Genomic DNA, 18,247 nt, shown 5'->3' on the forward strand with positions numbered 1-18,247 from the left:
GAGGCCCATTTAACAATTTCTATCCTTTAGTTTAGTTTAGTTTAGAGATACAGCATGGAAACAGGCCCTTCGGCCCACCGGGTCCGCGCCGACCAGTGATCCCCGCACATTAACACTATCCTACACCCACTAGGGACAATTTTTACATTTGCCCAGCCAATTAACCTACGTACCTGTACGCCTTTGGAGTGTGGGAGGAAACCGAAGATCTCGGAGAAATCCCGCGCAGGTCACGGGGAGAACGTACAAACTCCGTACAGACAGCACCCGTAGTCGAGATCGAACCCAGGTCTCTGGCGCTGCATTTGCTGTAAGGCAGCAACTCTACCGCTGCGCCACATTGACATGGTTTTATTTTAAATTATTTATTGACAGCACCTCTCATGTCTCCATTGCTGATCACGGGTGCTGTCTGTACGGAGTCTGTACGTTCTCCCTGTGACCTGCGTGGGATTTCTCCTGGTGCTCCTGTTTCCTCCCACACTCCAAAGACGAGCAGGTTCGTAGGCTAATTGGCTTAGGTAAAAAATTGTAAATTGTCCCTGGTGCATAGGCTAGTGTTATAGTATGGGGTGATCGCCGATCGGTGCGGTCTCGGTGGGCTGAAGGACCTGTTCCACGCTGTATCTCTAAAAGTCTAAAAAATGTCTTAACCTTTTAAGACGTTCAAGGGAAAACAATCCAAGGTTTTCCGTTCTCTCCTAGTAGATGATACTCTATAATCCAGGCAGCATCTGGTAAACCTTCTCTGCACCCTCTCCAAAAGCCTCCATGTCCTTCCTGTAATGGGGTGTCAGCTGGAACTTGCAGGTGGAGCTTGCTCCTGCATGGAACCTCTGAGAGTAATTGCAATAAATTTCAGTTCAAAGTAAATTTGCTAGCTAACTGACCACAAGAAATTAATTCACAAAATGCTGGAGTAACTCAGCAGGTCAGGCAGCATCTCAGGAGAGAAGGAATGAGACCCGAAACGTCACCCATTCCTTCTCTCCTGAGATGCTGCCTGACCTGCTGAGTTACTCCAGCATTTTGTGAATAAATACCTTCTATTTGTACCAGCATCTGCAGTTATTTTCTTACCACAAGAAATTAACACTTCGTCTAATTTTGGGTTTCAGAATTGAGGAGTGGATCAAGACCATGTGAAGAAGAAAGTGAAGAAGAGATTCTGTACTGGAATATGAAGATCCAGCCTATTGTTGATGAACTTAAACCTCTCAGTAGTGGTAGGTGTATATAATTTAATCATTTGTAGGATTATTCTTCAACTGTCATTGGCAACTTATTTTAAGTTAGAAACAAGGAAGGGAAGATGCTGGTTTACCAAAAAAGACACAAAGTGCTGGAGTAACTCAGCGGATCAGGCAACTCGTCTGGGGAACATGAATAGGTGTCCTTTCTGGTCGGGGCTACACAATTCGCAACTTTTCTGCCCTGTCCTGGAGTTTCACAATTTACAACTCTTTATCCTTTTTGGCCTTACAACTGTCTTTTCATCCCTGCCCTTTGTCCAACAATCTGCCTATCAATACCCCCCTTACTTGTGTTCACCTATTACCTGCCCCTCCTATTTCCCAGCTTTCTTTCCCCCCTGCGATCAGTCTCGACCCGAAATGTCACCCATTCCTTCTGTCCGGAGATGCTGCTTGTCCCGTTGAGTTACTCTAGCATTTTGTGTCTGTCTTCGGTGTAAACCACCAAAGGGGATGTACAACGAGATCTGGGTGTCCTAGTGCATCAGTCACTGAAAGGAAGCATGCAGGTACAGCAGACAGTGAAGAAAGCCAATGGAATGTTGGCCTTCATAACAAGAGGAATTGAGTATAGGAGCAAAGAGGTCCTTCTGCACTTGTACAGGGCCCTAGTGAGACAGCACCTAGAGTACTGTGTGCAGTTTTGGTCTCCAAATGTGAGGAAGGACATTCTTGCTATTGAGGGAGTGCAGCGTAGGTTCACGAGTTTAATTCCCGGAATGGCGGGACTGTCGTATGTTGAAAGACTGGAGCGACTAGGCTTGTATACACTGGAATTTAGAAGGACGAGAGGCGATCTTATCGAAACATATAAGATTATTAAGGGGTTGGACACATTAGAGGCAGGAAACATGTTCCTAATGTTGGGGGAGTCCAGAACCAGGGGCCACAGTTTAAGAATAAAGGGTAGGCCATTTAGAACGGAGATGAGAAAAAACTTTTTCACTCAGAGAGTTGTGAATCTGTGGAATTCTCTGCCTCAGAAGGCAGTGGAGGCCAATTCTCTGAATGTATTCAAGAAAGAGCTAGATAGGGCACTTGAGGATAGCGGAGTCAGGGGGTATGGGGAGAAGGCAGGAACAGGGTACTGATTGTGGATGATCAGCCATGATCACATTGAATGGCGCTGCTGGCTCGAAGGGCCGAATGGCCTACTCCTGCACCGATTGTTTATTGTCTATTGCCTATTGTCTATTTATATGTGCAGAGTATGTACAAAGTAAAGGCATTATTTATTTCTGACCAGGCAACAGTGTGGAACATCTCTGTAAAACATGTTGCAAACTCCTTTATGCACTGCGAGAGGGAAACATGCTGGGGAAAATGTGCAAAAGGAGAGCTGTGCTTTTGAAAACGTTGTACAAACTGGTGGATCTTGACTCAGATAAACTTTCCATCGAGCTGGCTAAACTCATATTAGCGGTAAGTGTTAGGACATGCACCTCAACGTCCATGAACAGGCTTAGATTCTGTTCACAGATTGCTGGAGTAACTCAGCGGGTCAGGCAGCATCTCAGGAGAGAAGGAATGGGTGACGTTTCGGGTCGAGACCCTACTTCGGACGGCTTAGATTCTGTGGTCAGTGACAAGTGAACGGAAGTCATTGTTAAGTACACTTCTGCTTGCCTACAAACGTTCCATTATGCTGAGTTTCGGGTCTAGAGATGCAGAATGGAAACAGGCCCTTCAGCCCACCGAGTCCATGCTGACCATCCATCACTAGTTCCACATTATCCCATTTCATTATCCCACTTTTTTGAATCCATTCCCTACACACGAGGGGCAATTTACAGAGGCCAAATAACTTACAAACCCACATGTCTTTGGGAAGTGGGAGGAATCCCTGGGATGGAGGGACTGTCATGTGAGGAAAGATTGGAAAGACTGGGCTTGTATTCACTGGAGTTTAGAAGGATGAGAGGGGATCTTATAGAGACGTATAAAATTATAAAAGGACTGGACAACCTAGATGCAGGAAAAATGTTCCCAATGTTGGGGGAGTCCGGAACCAGGGGCCACAGTCTAAGAATAAAGGGGAGGCCATTTAAAACTGAGGTGAGAAGAAACTTTTTCACCCAGAGAGTTGTGAATTTGTGGAATTCTCTGCCACGGAGGCCAATTCACTGAATGAATTTAAAAGAGAGTTAGATAGAGCTCTAGGGGCTAGCGGAATCAAGGGATATGGGGAGAAGGCAGGCACGGGTTACTGATTGTGGATGATCAGCCATGATCACAATGAATGGCGGTGCTGGTTCAAAGGGCCAAATGGCCTCCTGCACCTATTTTCTATGTTTCTATGAAACCGGAGCACCCGGAGGAAACCCACGCGGTCACAGGGAGTGCATGCTCCACGCGTACAGCACCCGGGTCTATGGCGCTGTTAGGCAGCAGCTCTACCAGCTGCGCCACCGTGCCGCCCTGGATTCCTGTTAGTCTTCGTCAGCTATTTTGGTACAATGTCTTCTACAGGACAATGTAATCAAACTGAAGAACTGCAGTTTGATGTGCAGGTTAGAACTTTTCAGATTAAATGCCTCAGACTTGAACATTTACTTTCTCTTCCCGCTGGTCCTGCTTCACTAGTAGAGCATCGTAAGCACTTTGCATTTTTATTGCGGCAAGTTCATAAATAGCGGAATTAGGCCATTCGGCCCATCGAGTCTACTCTGCCATTCAGTCATGGCTGATCTATCCTCCCCTCTCAACCCCATACTCATGCCATTTTCCCATACCTCTTGACACCCTAACTCATCAAGAATCTTTTAATCTCTGCCTTAAAAATATCCAACAACTTGTCACCACAGCCTTCTGTGGTAAAGAATTCCACAGATTCACCACCCTCTGACTAAAGACATTCCTCCTCATCTCCTTTCTAAAGGCACGTCATTTTATTCTGAGGCTGTGATCTCTGGTCCTAGACTCTCCCACTAGTAGAAACATCCTCTCCACATCCACTTTATCCAAGCCTTTCACTATTCAGTAGGTTTCGATAAGGTCTCCCCTCATACTTTTAAACTGATAGAGGTCAGAGATGATAGAATTCCCAATTACCACTATATTGCAATATAAGGCTATAGTTAGTAATATTTGGACTGTCATATTCCAATTAATCACTTATCTTTGTATTTGGTTTCTTTTACTTCTAGCTGAAAGTAAGTGGAAAAAATCTACTTAATGTCTCTAAATTGATGTTCAAAGTTAGTAGAAGTGAGAATAACGATGCTCTCTTCCAAAATGATGAAATCTTGGGTAAGTTACGTTTCTCCAAAAATACTTGTCTTCTAAAAATAGTCTTGTCGGGAATCGCTGTTATTTAGATTTAGATTTTAGATTTAGAGACACAGCGCAGAAACAGGCCCTTTGGCCCACCGGGTCCGCGCCGCCCAGCGATCCCCGCACACTAACACCATCCTACACCCACTAGGGACAATTTTTACATTTGCCCAGCCAATTAACCTACAAACCTGTAGGTCTTTGGAGTGTGGGAGGAAACCGAAGATCTCGGAGAAAACCCACGCAGGTCACGGGGAGAACGTACAAACTCCGTACAGACGGCGCCCGTAGTCGGGATGGAACCTGAGTCTCCCGTGCTGCATTCACTGTAAGGCAGCAACTCTACCTCTGCGCCACCGTGCCGCCCAAATTACAGGATAGAGTTTTCTGCGTAGGAGGCAAAAAAACTAAGAATAAAGGAGAAAGCATAGCAATCTTTCACATGAATTAATTTTAATGCGCACTAGACCAAGTGGACCCGTGGGTGCCAAACCTCTCCTGCATTGGTGCAGCACCCTCTCCCCCCCCCTCCCCCCTCTCCCGGCCCCTCCCCCTCCCCTCCCCCTACCCCCTTCCCCTCCCCCCTACAGTTATAAGTCACATGTACCTTTAAAACATCGTCTTGTGTCAAGGACAAGATGCTCCTGACCCGCTGAGTTACTCCAGCACTTTGTGTCTATCTTTGGTATAAGGCAGCATCTGCAGTTCTTTGTTTCTACATTCTGCCTTGTGTTTTACTGAAATGCATTGCCATCTGCTGGCATTAACGAGAGAAATACAGGCCTCCAAATGAAATACTTTCATTAGTGTGCTCATGAATCATCTATATACTGAAACTCTCGTTTGTTTGTTTGTTTGTTCCTGAACTTCAGCCAAAACGGTACACGATAGCGCGACAATTTTAGGCCCACCTCACTCACCATCGTCCCTTTGGTGCTAATGGAAGAAGTTTCATTGAAATCGGTGTTATATTTTTAAAGTTATTCATATTTTAAAGTTTAAATCTATCTCCTAGGGAGGGAGGGAGAAGGGAGGGAGGATAAGGGGGTTGAGGGGGATGGAGTGAGGGGGGAGGGGGAGGGGAGGGGGAGGGGCCGGGAGAGGGGGGAGGGGGGGAGGAGAGGGTGCTGCACCAATGCAGGAGAGGTTTGGGCCCCACGGGTCCACTTGGTCTAGTGCGCATTCAATGTGATCATGGCTGATCATTCTCAATCAGTACCCCGTTCCTGCCTTCTCCCCATACCCCCTGACTCTGCTATTCTTAAGAGCTCTATCTAGCTCTCTCTTGAATGCATTCAGAGAATTGGCCTCCACTGCCTTCTGAGGCAGAGAATTCCGCAGATTCACAACTCTCTGAGTGAAAAAGTTTTTCCTCATCTCAGTTCTAAATCCCCTTATTCTTAAACTGTGGCCCCTTGTTCTGGACTCCCCCAACATTGGGAACATGTTTCCTGCCTCTAACGTGTCCAACCCCTTAATAATCTTATACGTTTCGATAAGATCTCCTCTCATCCTTCTAAATTCCAGTGTATACAAGCCTAGTCGCTCCAGTCTTTCAACATATGACAGTCCCGCCATTCCGGGAATTAACCTAGTAAACCTACGCTGCACGCCCTCAATAGCAAGAATATCCTTCTTCAAATTTGGAGACCAAAACTGCACACAGTACTCCAGGTGCGGTCTCACTAGGGTCCTGTACAACTGCACAGGTACAGTGAAAAGCTTTTGTTGCGTGCTAACCAGTCAGCAGAAAGACTATGCATGATTACAATCGAGCCGTCCACAGTGTATGGATACACGATGAAGTGAATAACGTTTAGTGCAAGATAAAGTCTTACAGTCTTGAAGGTTTGAAAATTGTATTCAGATTTCCGAAATTGCTTCCAATGGTGCTGTTATTAATGCACGTTTAAATAATCGCCAAAGAATTTACAATGTAAGATATGAATTATTTTATTTTCACTTTCTTTTAATTTTTTTCTGCAATGTTGAAGGCTGATTGAGCACTGTTTATCTTTGCAGATTATCTGCTGGAGGTCTTCAGTTTTGCAGACCCACTCAGTAACATCGATGCTTTTTTGTACTTTGTGGGAACATTCAAATTCCTCACCGGGAACGTGATCTTACTCAAGGACCTACTCAACAAAGGTTTAGTTGAGTCTTTGGTGCAGGTAATGGCGGAGATAAACGATGCCAACAGAACAGGTGACACCTACTTTTGCAGCTCTGGGCATTTACTGGTCCAGGTCAGTAACGTTTAATTTGTTATATTTACATGCTGACAGTAATTTGTTATGTTTACATGCTGATATTTTTCATGGTCACCACCGCTAATGTTATTTGTTATGCAAAAATATTCCTAATTGTCTTTCCTTACACTGTCCATGCATTGACAAGTTCATAGGAGCAGTATTAGGCCATTCGGCCCATCAACTCTACTCCGCCATTTCAATCATGGCTGATCCCCTATTAATAGCAATTTGATTAAGAACATCCAATTATTTCATTTTACATGTACGTTCTTATGCTTTTAGTCTTTAGTATTTTTAAACAATCAAGATGGTGTGAAACAGCTTGATGGTTTGTTATTGCCTATTCTGTTCCACTGCTTAAGGCAAATTCAATTTAAACAGTGGAATGAATGCAAGATCAGACATCAAAGTGGCTATTTTAAAAAAAAAACCTTTCTGTGTAAAGTGCATCAAAATATTCTAAAAAGTACAGATTTTCTCAAATCTTTTAGGTTTTCTCAAAGCAGCCAGTGGATGGTGCTCTTGTTATGCGCAGAGAATTTTCAAGGTTAATGAACTGAGGTCTGATCCCTGCTAGATAGACATAAAATGCTGGAGTAACTCAGCGGGTCAGGCAGCATTTCGGGAGAGAAGGAATGGGTGACGTTTCGGGTCGAGGCCCTTCTTCAGACCCTTCTGAAGAAGGGTCTCGACCCGAAACATCACCCATTCCTTCTCTCCAGAGATGTTGCCTGACCCGCTGAGTTACTCCAGCATTTTGTGTCTGCCTTCGGTTTGATCCAGCATCTGCAGTTATTTTCCTACACGTCTGATCCCTGCTATAACTTTTTCTCGATGTTATAACAAATAGAGGTATCACTGCTGCTTACAGTCTACAGAGATGCTGTCTACCCATATAAAACAGTGTTTAATTAGATTGAGTGGCAGTTGTTAATGTTTTTGCCCTCCCCCACCACTTTCTTGGGAATAACAGAGAAATTCCAATTGCCTTTCTTGGCATCGACCTTGGATCATAAGATTGTTAGAAACAGGTGCAATGATAGAGCACGTATTCTCTCGAGGCAGGTCTGCCTTTCAGTGGTATTACCATTGATCCACACACTTGTTCACATTCTAGCCTGATCTCTATATTCCCTTGGCGCTCAAAAAAAATCTACTGATCTCAACTTCAATGTACGTAAGAAAATAACTGCAGATGCTGGTACAAATCGAAGGTATTTATTCACAAAATGCTGGAGTAACTCAGCAGGTCAGGCAGCATCTCAGGAGAGAAGGAATGGGTGACGTTTCGGGTCGAGACCCAGAATTTATGCTTCAGCTTGACTCATGGTGATTGAATGGGACGAGAACATGGTGTCAGAAGTGGGATACGAACCCATGCCTCCTTGTATGTAGTAGGGTCTCGACCCGAAACGTCACCCATTCCTTCTCTCCTGAGATGCTGCCTGACCTGCTGAGTTACTCCAGCATTTTGTGAATAATCAACTTCAATGTACAATGCGTCCATAGCTGTAGGGGACTAAGAATTCTAGTGAGCGGCTCAAATGCTCAAAGGCGAGTTTATTGTCACAAGTACCAATTCAGGTACAGTGAAATTCGAGTTACCATACAGCCATACCATAGAAAATGCGACAAGGCGCACATCCCGCACAAAGGTTAACACCAACATCCACCAAGTCAAGTCGCGTCAAGTTTATTTGTCACATACACATACAAGATGTGCAGTGAAATGAAAGGTCACCCACAGTATTTGGATTCTCAGAAGCTTTCGGTAAAATCCCATGTTGAAGTCAGGTCAGCAAGGTTAGAACACACTGCTGGGGGTAATATACTGAGTCAGCTACTCCAATTTTGGTGGACCTCAACTCTGGATTATTAAGGGGTTGGACACGTTAGAGGCAGGAAACATGTTCCCAATGTTGGGGGAGTCCAGAACCAGGGGCCACAGTTTAAGAATAAGGGGTAGGCCATTTTGAACTGAGATGAGGAAAAACTTTTTCAGTCAGAGAGTTGTGAATCTGTGGAATTCTCTGCCTCAGAAGGCAGTGGAGGCCAATTCTCTGAATGCATTCAAGAGAGAGCTGGATAGAGCTCTTAAGGATAGTGGAGTCAGGGGGTATGGGGAGAAGGCAGGAACGGGGTACTGATTGAGAATGATCAGCCATGATCACATTGTATGGCGGTGCTGGCTCGAAGGGCTGAATGGCCTCCTCCTGCACCTATTGTCTATTGTCTATTGGACGTTTCATAATTGTGTATTTTTGTAGAGATGTCTCGGTATTTTCGCACAGCATTTTTCTTTGCCGCCTGACCCGCTGATTACTCCAGCGCTTTGTCTTTTTTGATATGAAGAAGGGTCCTGACCCAAAACATCACCTATCCATGTTCTCCAGAGGAGCTGTCTGATCCACTGAGTTACTACAGCAATTTGTGTGGTCAGTCATATTAACTGACTTGATCGTGTCTGTGTTCGATGATGTATATCCGGTTCCTGATCCAGTCCAGGTTTTTCTACATGCTAACCAGCTGTTGGTCGGGTGGGATTCAGCCACCAGGGGGTCGGAGGGAACTAGGCCCGGAGACGACAGCACGATGTATTGTATCCTCTGAGCATCCACGCAATAAAGAATTTATGCTTCAGCTTGACTCATGGGGATTGAATGGGACGAGAACATGGTGTCAGAAGTGGGATACGAACCCATGCATCCTTGTATGTAGTAGGGTCCCGAACCAAAACGTCACCTATCCATCTATATGGATTTTAGGCCCCCCTTACTCACCGTCGTCCCTTTGGTGCTAATGGAAGAAGTTTCATTGTTATATTTTTAAAGCTATTCACATTTTAAAGTTTAAATCTATCTCCGAGGGAGGGAGGGGGTGGAGGGAAGGGGGGGGAGGAGGATAAGGGGGGTTGAGTGGGACGGAGTTTGGGGAAGGGGAAGAGAAAGGGGGGGAGGGGAAGGAGAGGGGAGGGGAAGAGGAGGGGAAGAGGAGGGGGAGAGGAAGGAGGGGGAGGGGGAGAGGGTGCTGCACCAATGCAGGAGAGGTTTGGCCCAACGGGTCCACTTGGTCTAGTATTTTCTAAAGATGCAGCCTAACCTGCTGAGTTACTCCAGCACTTGGTGACAATCTTCCGCATAAACCAGCATCTATCTGTAGTTCTTTTCTACATGTGTTCACCACAGATGTCTGACCCGCTGAGTTACTCCAGCACTTTGTATCTTGAATTCATGTCCGTGTTCAGTATAATTTATAAGTTTTATGTTTTAGTGTGATGCCTGTCCTTATGCCCGCAATCCTGCTGCTTTCAGGATCGTCACTGTCGCTGTTTCCCACCGCACTTGTGCATGTGGCAATAAACTTGACTTGACTTGACTTGATCGATTTGGCATGCTCAAAATACATGCTTGCACCATCCCAACGCTTCATTGCGACTGATCTGTGAAATGCTTTGAGTCAATAAGGGTTTTATAAAAGCAATTTTTTTCATTACCTGACCTGCTGTTGGACTAAGTAAAGATTATTTCGTTTGAATTTTAATTTGCTTGAATTGAAGGAACACCCTGTTTCAGTGACTGTGATATTCACTGAAGTAATAATCATCCCGTTTGAAGGACAGGAGAAATCAACAGAGTAATTGATGTCTGCTTTTCAGTATTGTATCGGGGGGGTTAGACTTTAGAGATAAACAGGCCCTTCAGCCCACAGAGTCCACGCGGACCAGCGATCACCCTGTACTATCCTACGCACTAGGGACAATTTATAATCTTACCAAAGCCAATTAACCTCCAAACCTGTATGTCTCTGGAGTGTGGGAAGAAACCGGAGCGCCCGGAGAAAACCCATGCGGTCACGGGGAGAACGTACAGACTCCGTACAGACTGCACCTTTAGTCAAGATTGAACCCGGGTTTCTGGCGCTGTGAGGCAGCAACTCTACCGCTGCACCACCATGCTGCCTCAACTTTAGTAATGATGAAGGGCCTGTTTCCGAGTTGTATCTCTAAAGTCTGAAGTCAAAAAATTAAAAAGATGCAGTGCAACACCTGTTTCGACTATCTCTTTGAAACACTATAAACAGCACCTCTAATGTCAAAGGAGATTTGAGTCTTGACCCGAAACATCACCCAATCCTTCTCTCCAGAGATGCTGCCTGTCCCGCTGAGTTACTCCAACTTTTTGTGTCTATCTCCAATGTCAATACCTACATTGCAAATTGAATCCTTTTTAATGTCCAACTGAGACTTGCAGTTTTAGTCCAGAATCTCTGGAACATTTCAAGTTCTTTCATTTTTTTAATGATGTCCCTCTTATAAATCAGCTTTTAAAACCTATTCATGGAGCAGCTGGTGATTTATAACTTTGTTTTTCCAAAGAAACTGTAGTAGGTTTTTGCCAGACATCAACTTTGCTTCACACTGATTGGTAAGTATGCTGCCTTTTTGCCAAAGTAATAGCATTTGAAGTGGCCAAGCCACACAGAAATTGGAAATCAAGCACATGGAAATCTGAAACAAAAACAGAAAGTATTGGCAACACTCAGCAGAAAGAACTTTGGACTGTTTACATTTCAGGGCTGGAATCAGAACTGGGCAGGTTTAGTTTAGTTTAGAGATACGGCGTGGAAACAGGCTCTTCGGCCCATCGAGTCAGGACCGACCAGCGATCCCCGCACACTAACACTATCCTACACACAGTAGGGACAATTTACATTTATACCAAGCCAATTAACCTATAAACCTACTCGTCTTTGGAATGCGGGAGGAAAGCGAACATCTCGGAGAAAACCCACGAGGCCATGGGGAGAACGTGGAAACTCCGCACAGACAGCACCTGGAGTCGGGATGGAACCCGGGTCTTTGGCGCTGTGAGGCAGCAACTCTACCGCTGCGCCAGCAGGCTGCCCAGGTGAGGAAACAAGTCAGTGAAAGCTGGGGAGCGAAGGATAGGAGAAAGGGAATATCTCTGATCACGTGTGCCCAGAGTTACCTGGGCAACCCCAATGTTTATTAATCTGTCCGCTTAATACATCAGTAAAGAAAGTTATATAGAGAGAAAACAAAACTACATGTTAATGTCAGATTCTCGCCTTGGTCCGAATATAATAAACACACTTCAAGGACACTGAACATAAACTTTTTTTCAATCTCTTCTCTCGACGGAGATGCGATTTTTTTCCCGTATCGTATCTCCGTCCCCACTGCGGCCTAACATCGAGGAGTTGGCGGCCTTTCCTGGAGACCGACGGGCGCTCCAAGCCGCGGGTATCTGCGGGACTTTAACATCGCGGGGCTTGCGATCCCTTTGCCAGGGATCGAAGCTCCAACCGTGGGGCCTGTGGTCTTCAACATCGTGAAGCCCGCGGTTTCTGGTAAGAAGAGGCCGATTCGGGAGCTCCATGCCGCGGTGAGCGTTTCAACCGCCCTGACGCGGGAGTTTCGATCACCCTGACGGGGGCTTCGATCATCGGCTGCAGGGGCTTTGATCACCTGGTTCACTGCGAATGGTTTGACTGCCCCGACAGCGGGAGAACAAGAGGAAGAAGTTGAACTTTATTGTCTTCCATCACAGTGAGGAATGTAGAATCCACTGTGGTGGGTGTTTATGTTAACTTTTATTTTATGTGGCTGTGTCTTGTTGATCCAGTTTATGCCTTGTTACCGTGAAGCTTGGTTTTAAGCAACCCATACAAGATGTTATAGTTCAAAACTCTCAAGTACTTACCGACTTGTCAGTGATTTCAGCGAAAATTAAGACGCCGGAGAAGCATTGACAGCGTGGGAATTTTGCGTCGTTTCCGAAGACGGTGTAATCTCGACCTGACTCGGCATTGTGGTCATTGTCGTCGGGTAAAAGAAAATGTTGGCGATCTGCTACGACTTTGACAGTCGCCGGCAGCCGCCAAAAAAATCGCCTAAGTGGGACAGGCCCTTAACTGGTACATGTGACAATAAACTGTCCTTGAACCTTGAAATCTTGTTTTATTCCACCATTCCTTTACATTCCATCGACATGTGTCCTCTCCATTGGCGGCCATCTTGACTTTGCTTCTAGCAGCCATCTTGTTGCCGCCTCATGATGCCTCCCGCACCATCATCTTACCCGGCAGCGACCATCTTAAGGTTTTGTTGATAAATGCCACTCAGAGCTTTGCTGAAGCCTGAAAAGTGTTTTATTCTCTTAAATGCCCACTTCTTTACTTCAATGTCTAGTGACATAGTTTTTCCCGTTTTCCTTTAATTGTCAAATAAATGTAAAATAAAAATTATTTAAAATGGAATTAAGTCAGATTTGTAAACAATGTTTTGGGAATGATCCTGTTTTTGAATTATATGTGTTTTTTTTCATTGGAAGGTCACAGCTACTCTGCGAAACTTGGCGGACCTCCCACAGTCCCGTTCACGGTTCCTCGGCACTGGAGCACTATCAGAACTGTGTGTGATAATGGAGCAGCACATAAACGACAAAGACATTTGTCTGAACGTGGCCAGAATATTCAGGTAATAGGATAAAAACATTCAGTGAGCAACTGTTGGAAATCTCTAAATAATTTAAAACATTTCCCTCATATCTAATTTTGCTTTAAATCCTTGCTTTAAATCACCTGTGCTTATGAATTAATTTCGTTTTTTTTAGTTTAGAGATAGAGCAGGGAAACAGGTCCTTCGACCCACCGAGTCCGCACCAACCGGCGATCCCCGCACACTAATGCTATCCTACACACACTAGGGACAATTTACATTTTACCGAAGCAAATTAACCTGTACGTCTTTGGAGTGTGGGAAGAAACCTGAGCACCCGGAGAAAACCCACACTGTCACGTGGAGAACGTATAAACTCCGTACAATCAGCGCCCTTAGTCAGGATCGAACCCTGGTTATAGACACAAAAAGCTGGATTAACTCAACGGGACAGGCAGCATCTCTGGAGAGCAGGAATGGGTGACGTTTGGGGTCGAGACCCTTCTTCAGACTGGTTACGGATAATGGAAACGAGAGATATGGACGGTGATGTGGAGAGATAAAGAACAATGAATGAAAGATATGCAAAAATGTAATGATGATAAAGGAAACAGGGTGAAAATGAGAAGCTGGTGCGACTTGGGTGGGGGAGGGATAGAGAGAGAGGGAATGCCGGGGCTACCTGAAGTGAGAGAAATCAATATTCATACCACTGGGCTGTAAGCTGCCCAAGCCAAATATGAGATGCTGTTCCTCCAATATTGCGTTTAGCCTCACTCTGACAATGGAGGAGACCGAGGACAGAAAGGTCAGTGTGGGAATGGGAAGGAGAATTAAAGTGTCCAGCAACCGGGAGATCAGGTAGGTTCAGGCGGGCTGAGCGAAGGTGTTCCGCGAAACGATCGCCCAGTCTGCGTTTGGTCTCGGTGATGTATAAGAGTCCACATCTTGAGCAACGGATACAGTAGATGAGGTTAGAGGAGGTGCAAGTGAACCTCTGCCTAACCTGAAAGGACTGTCGGGGTCCCTGGACAGAGTCAAAGGAGGAGGTATAGGGACGGGTGTTGCATCTCCTGCGGTTGCAGGGGAAGGTACCTGGGAAGGGGGTGGTTTGGGTGGGAAGGGATGAGTTAACTGGGTCCGGTTGAGTTAACCGAGACCGAACCCGTGTCTCTGGCGCTGTGAGACAGCAACTCTACCGCTGCGCCACAGTGCCGCCCTATTTAGCACCCAGATTAGAATCTGCGTAATTATTACTTTATGTTAACTTTTATGTAGTTGTGTGTCTTGTTGCTTTTTTTAGTATGGGTGCATGGTAATCTGAATTTCACTGTACCATAATTGGTACTTTTGGCAATAAACTGAGCTTGAAACCTTGAAACATAGGAAGTACCTGGGTACATGTGACAATAAAGTATCATTGAATCATTAAAGTGAGAGGGGAAAGATTTAATAGGAACCTGAGGGGCAACTTTGTCACTCAGCGGTTTGTAGGTATACAGTATATGGAACGAGCTCCCAGAGCATCACAAAATGCTGGAGTAACTCAGCGGGTCAGCCAGCATCTCTGGAGAGAAGGAATGGGTGACGTTTCGGGTTGAGAGCCTTCTTCAGACTGATGTCAGGGGGGGCGGGACAAAGAAAGGATATAGGTGGAGACAGGAAGACTGTGGGAGAACTGGGAAGGGGAGGGGGAGAGAGGGACAGAGGAACTATCTAAAGTTAGAGAAGTCAATGTTCATACCACTGGGCTGTAAGCTGCCCAAGCGAAATATGAAGTGCTGTTTCTCCAATTTGCGGTGGGCCTCACTATGACACTGGAGGAGGCCCATGACAGAAAGATCAGACCGGGAGTGGGAGGGGGAGTTGAAGTGCTCTGGCACCAGGAGATCAGGTCCGCTCAGTCCGCCTTAACCAACCTGATCTTCCGGTGGCTGAGCACTTCAACTCCCCCTCGTACTCCAAGTCTGACCTTTCTGCTTTCCCCTAGAGCTCTATCTAACTCTCTTTTAAATTCGTCCAGTGAATTGGCCTCCACTGCCTTCTGTGGCAGAGAATTCCACAAATTAACAACTCTTTGGAGGGCTATGGGCCAAATGCAGGCAAATGGGATGCCCTAAGATGGGGCATTTTGTTGGACAAGTTGGGCCGAAGGCTCTAACCAAGATTCAAGATAGCTTTATTTGTCATCCAAATTGGACGAAATTCCGTCACCCACAGTCCAACAACAAAAGCATCAAAATAGGCAGACCACACAACAAAGCATCAAAATAGGCAAACCACACAACCCCCAAAAACACACAAAAAAAGAAACATCCATCAAAGAAACATCCATCAGAGTGAGTCTCCTCCAGTCCTCTCCTCACTGTGATGGAAGGCCACAATGTCTTTTCCCTTCCCCTGCCGTCTTCTCCCGCGGTCAGGTCGTTGTGGTTGCAGGCCGCGCCGGACGGTCCGCAGCGGGCCGACCCAAGCCCCACGATCCGGGGTGGGCGAACACGCTGCCGCTGTTGCTGCATGTCGGGGCGGCCACGGCTCCCGACATTGAAGCCCCCGCCCAGCAGAGAAAAATCCCGCGGCCTATTTTAGGCCGCGCCGGACAGTGAAATGTCCTCGACTCAAGCCCCGCGATCCGGGGCGGGCGAACACGCTGCCGCTGCCGGAGCTCCCGATGTCGGCATCCACGCGGCCCGAGCCTAAGGCGAGTCGCAGCCGCTCCTGCAGCCTCCGAAGACGGCCGGCGTCATAGACTAAGCACATGTTGAGAAGGACATGGATTTATTACCTATGTCTCAATACCTCGGGTGCCATGAGTGACTTTGACAAGAGATCCTTTGGTACTTTAGCAGAGATGAAATATTGGAGTGATTCAAACAGGAATTTTGGGCGACGTGAACACTAATTTGGGAGGCTACAACATGTTGCCTTTGGATGGAGTCACTTCAAGCAGAAAAATGAATCCGACGCAGGGTCGAGAAACTCGGCACAGTACAAGAATGTTGCCGGGTCTTGAAGACCTGGGCCACAGAGAGAGGTTGGGCAGGCTAGGACTTTATTCCTTGGAGCACAGGAGGATGAGAGGCGATCTTATAGAGGGGGAAAAAGATCATGAGGGGAATTGATTGGGTAGACACACAGAGTCTCTTACCCAGAGGAGGGGAGTCAGGAACCATGGGACATAGGTTTAAGGTGAGAGGGCAAAGATTTAATGGAAATCTGAGGGGCAGCTTTTTCACACAGAGGGTGGTGGGTTTATGGAAAGAGCTGCTGGAGGAGGTAGTAGAGATAGAAACTATAACAACATTTAAGTCATTTAGACGGGTATGAATGAATGAATAAGTTTATTGGCCGAGTATGTACACATACAAGGAATGTGCCTTGGTGCTCCACTCGCAAGTAACAACACGAACATACAGTAAACAATAAAGAATAAAGCATAAAACAATTAAAACATTAAGAATACAACGTTACGGTTTAAACATGAGTGAAATAAACCAGAGCAAAAAGAGACGACAGACGTTTGGTTATTGAGTGGAGCTACTGCTTGTGGGGGAAAAGCTGTTTTTATGTCTGGCTGTGGCTGCTTTGACAGTCCGGAGTCGCCTTGCAGAGGGAAGTGCTTCAAAGAGTTTGTGGCCAGGGTGAGAGGGGTCAGAGATGATCTTGCCCGCTCGCTTCCTGGCCCTTGCTGCGTACAGTTCGTCAATGGGGGGAAGGTTGCAGCCAACAATCTTCTCAGCTGTGCGAACGATCCATTGCAGCCTCCGGATGTCGTGCTTGGTAGCTGAGCCAAACCAGACCATGATGGAGATGGATAGAAAAGGTTGAGAGGGATGTGGGTCAAATGCAGGCAGGCGAGACCCGTGTAGATGGGCACCTTGGTCTGGCATGGGCAAGCAGGGGTTGAAGAGCCTGTTTCCTTGCTGTTTGACTCTAGTATATCAACCTCTTGCAAAATCGCATTGTTATCACTCAAATAACTTAATTCATCTCTCTTTGCAGCAAACTTTCAGCCTACAATGATTTCTGCCTTGTGTTGTCCGAATGTTTCAGCTGCTACCAATTATTTTTGACCATCCTCCACAGACACCAAAGGAAGCAGGTTAGTTTTACAGTCGCTGCAAGTCCTGGATTTTACCTCCTCAGTTGTTTGAGAACCAGGGCTTTACCTATTGTGGGTATCATTTTACAAAGGATTTCTTTTGATAACCGGGGAACAGAAGATATTTGTGCAGGAAAAAACTGCAGATGCTGGTTAAAATCGAAGGTAGACACAAAATGCTGGGGTAACTCAGCGGGTCAGGCAGCATCTCTGGAGAGAAGGAATGGGCGACGTTTCGAGTCGAGACTCTTCTTCAGACTGAAGAACGATCACGACCCGAAAAGTCACCCATTCCTTCTCTCCTGAATTGCTGCCTGACCCGCTGAGTTACCCCAGCATTTTATGTCTACCAAACAGAAGATATTTTTTTCCCTTTAGCAAAAAGTATAAGATTATTAAGGGGTTGGACACGTTAGAGGCAGGAAACATGTTCCCAATGTTGGGGGGGGGGTCCAGAACAAGGGGCCACAGTTTAGGAATAAGGGGTAGGCCATTTAGAACGGAGATGAGGAAAAACTTTTTCAGTCAGAGAGTTGTGAATCTGTGGAATTCTCTGCCTCAGAAGGCAGTGGAGGCCAATTCTCTGAATGCATTCAAGAAAGAGCTAGATAGAACTCTTGAGGATAGCGGAGTCAGGGGGTATGGGGAGAAGGCAGGAACGGGGTACTGATTGAGAATGATCAGCCATGATCACATTGAATGGCGGTGCTGGCTCGAAGGGCCGAATGGCCTACTTCTGCACCTATTGTCTATTGTCTAAAACACAAAGTGCTGGAAGAACTCGGCAGGTAAGGTAGCATCAGTGGAGGGAATGGACTGGTGGCATCAGGACAATTAGTCAGACTTCATTGTATGTCCGAGTGGATCATGCGCAAACCGTTTTCTTGTCTCCCACTGGTCAAGTCAA

At 46.1% G+C, this 18,247-nt stretch overlaps 1 protein-coding gene across 1 annotated transcript in view; it reads left to right on the forward strand.

The window, feature by feature from the left end:
• Positions 1-18,247, forward strand: part of armc2 (armadillo repeat containing 2) — a 93,032-nt gene that overhangs the window by 40,868 nt on the left and 33,917 nt on the right. The window contains exons 7-12 of the mRNA XM_078400255.1: positions 1,119-1,226; positions 2,500-2,675; positions 4,400-4,502; positions 6,549-6,772; positions 13,132-13,277; positions 17,241-17,340. Of these exons, the coding sequence (XP_078256381.1) occupies positions 1,119-1,226; positions 2,500-2,675; positions 4,400-4,502; positions 6,549-6,772; positions 13,132-13,277; positions 17,241-17,340 (857 nt within the window). The remainder of the gene's footprint in view (positions 1-1,118; positions 1,227-2,499; positions 2,676-4,399; positions 4,503-6,548; positions 6,773-13,131; positions 13,278-17,240; positions 17,341-18,247) is intronic.

This window comes from Rhinoraja longicauda, chromosome 5 (assembly GCF_053455715.1).
Source record: "Rhinoraja longicauda isolate Sanriku21f chromosome 5, sRhiLon1.1, whole genome shotgun sequence".
In the NCBI taxonomy this organism is placed as follows: Eukaryota; Metazoa; Chordata; class Chondrichthyes; order Rajiformes; family Arhynchobatidae; genus Rhinoraja; species Rhinoraja longicauda.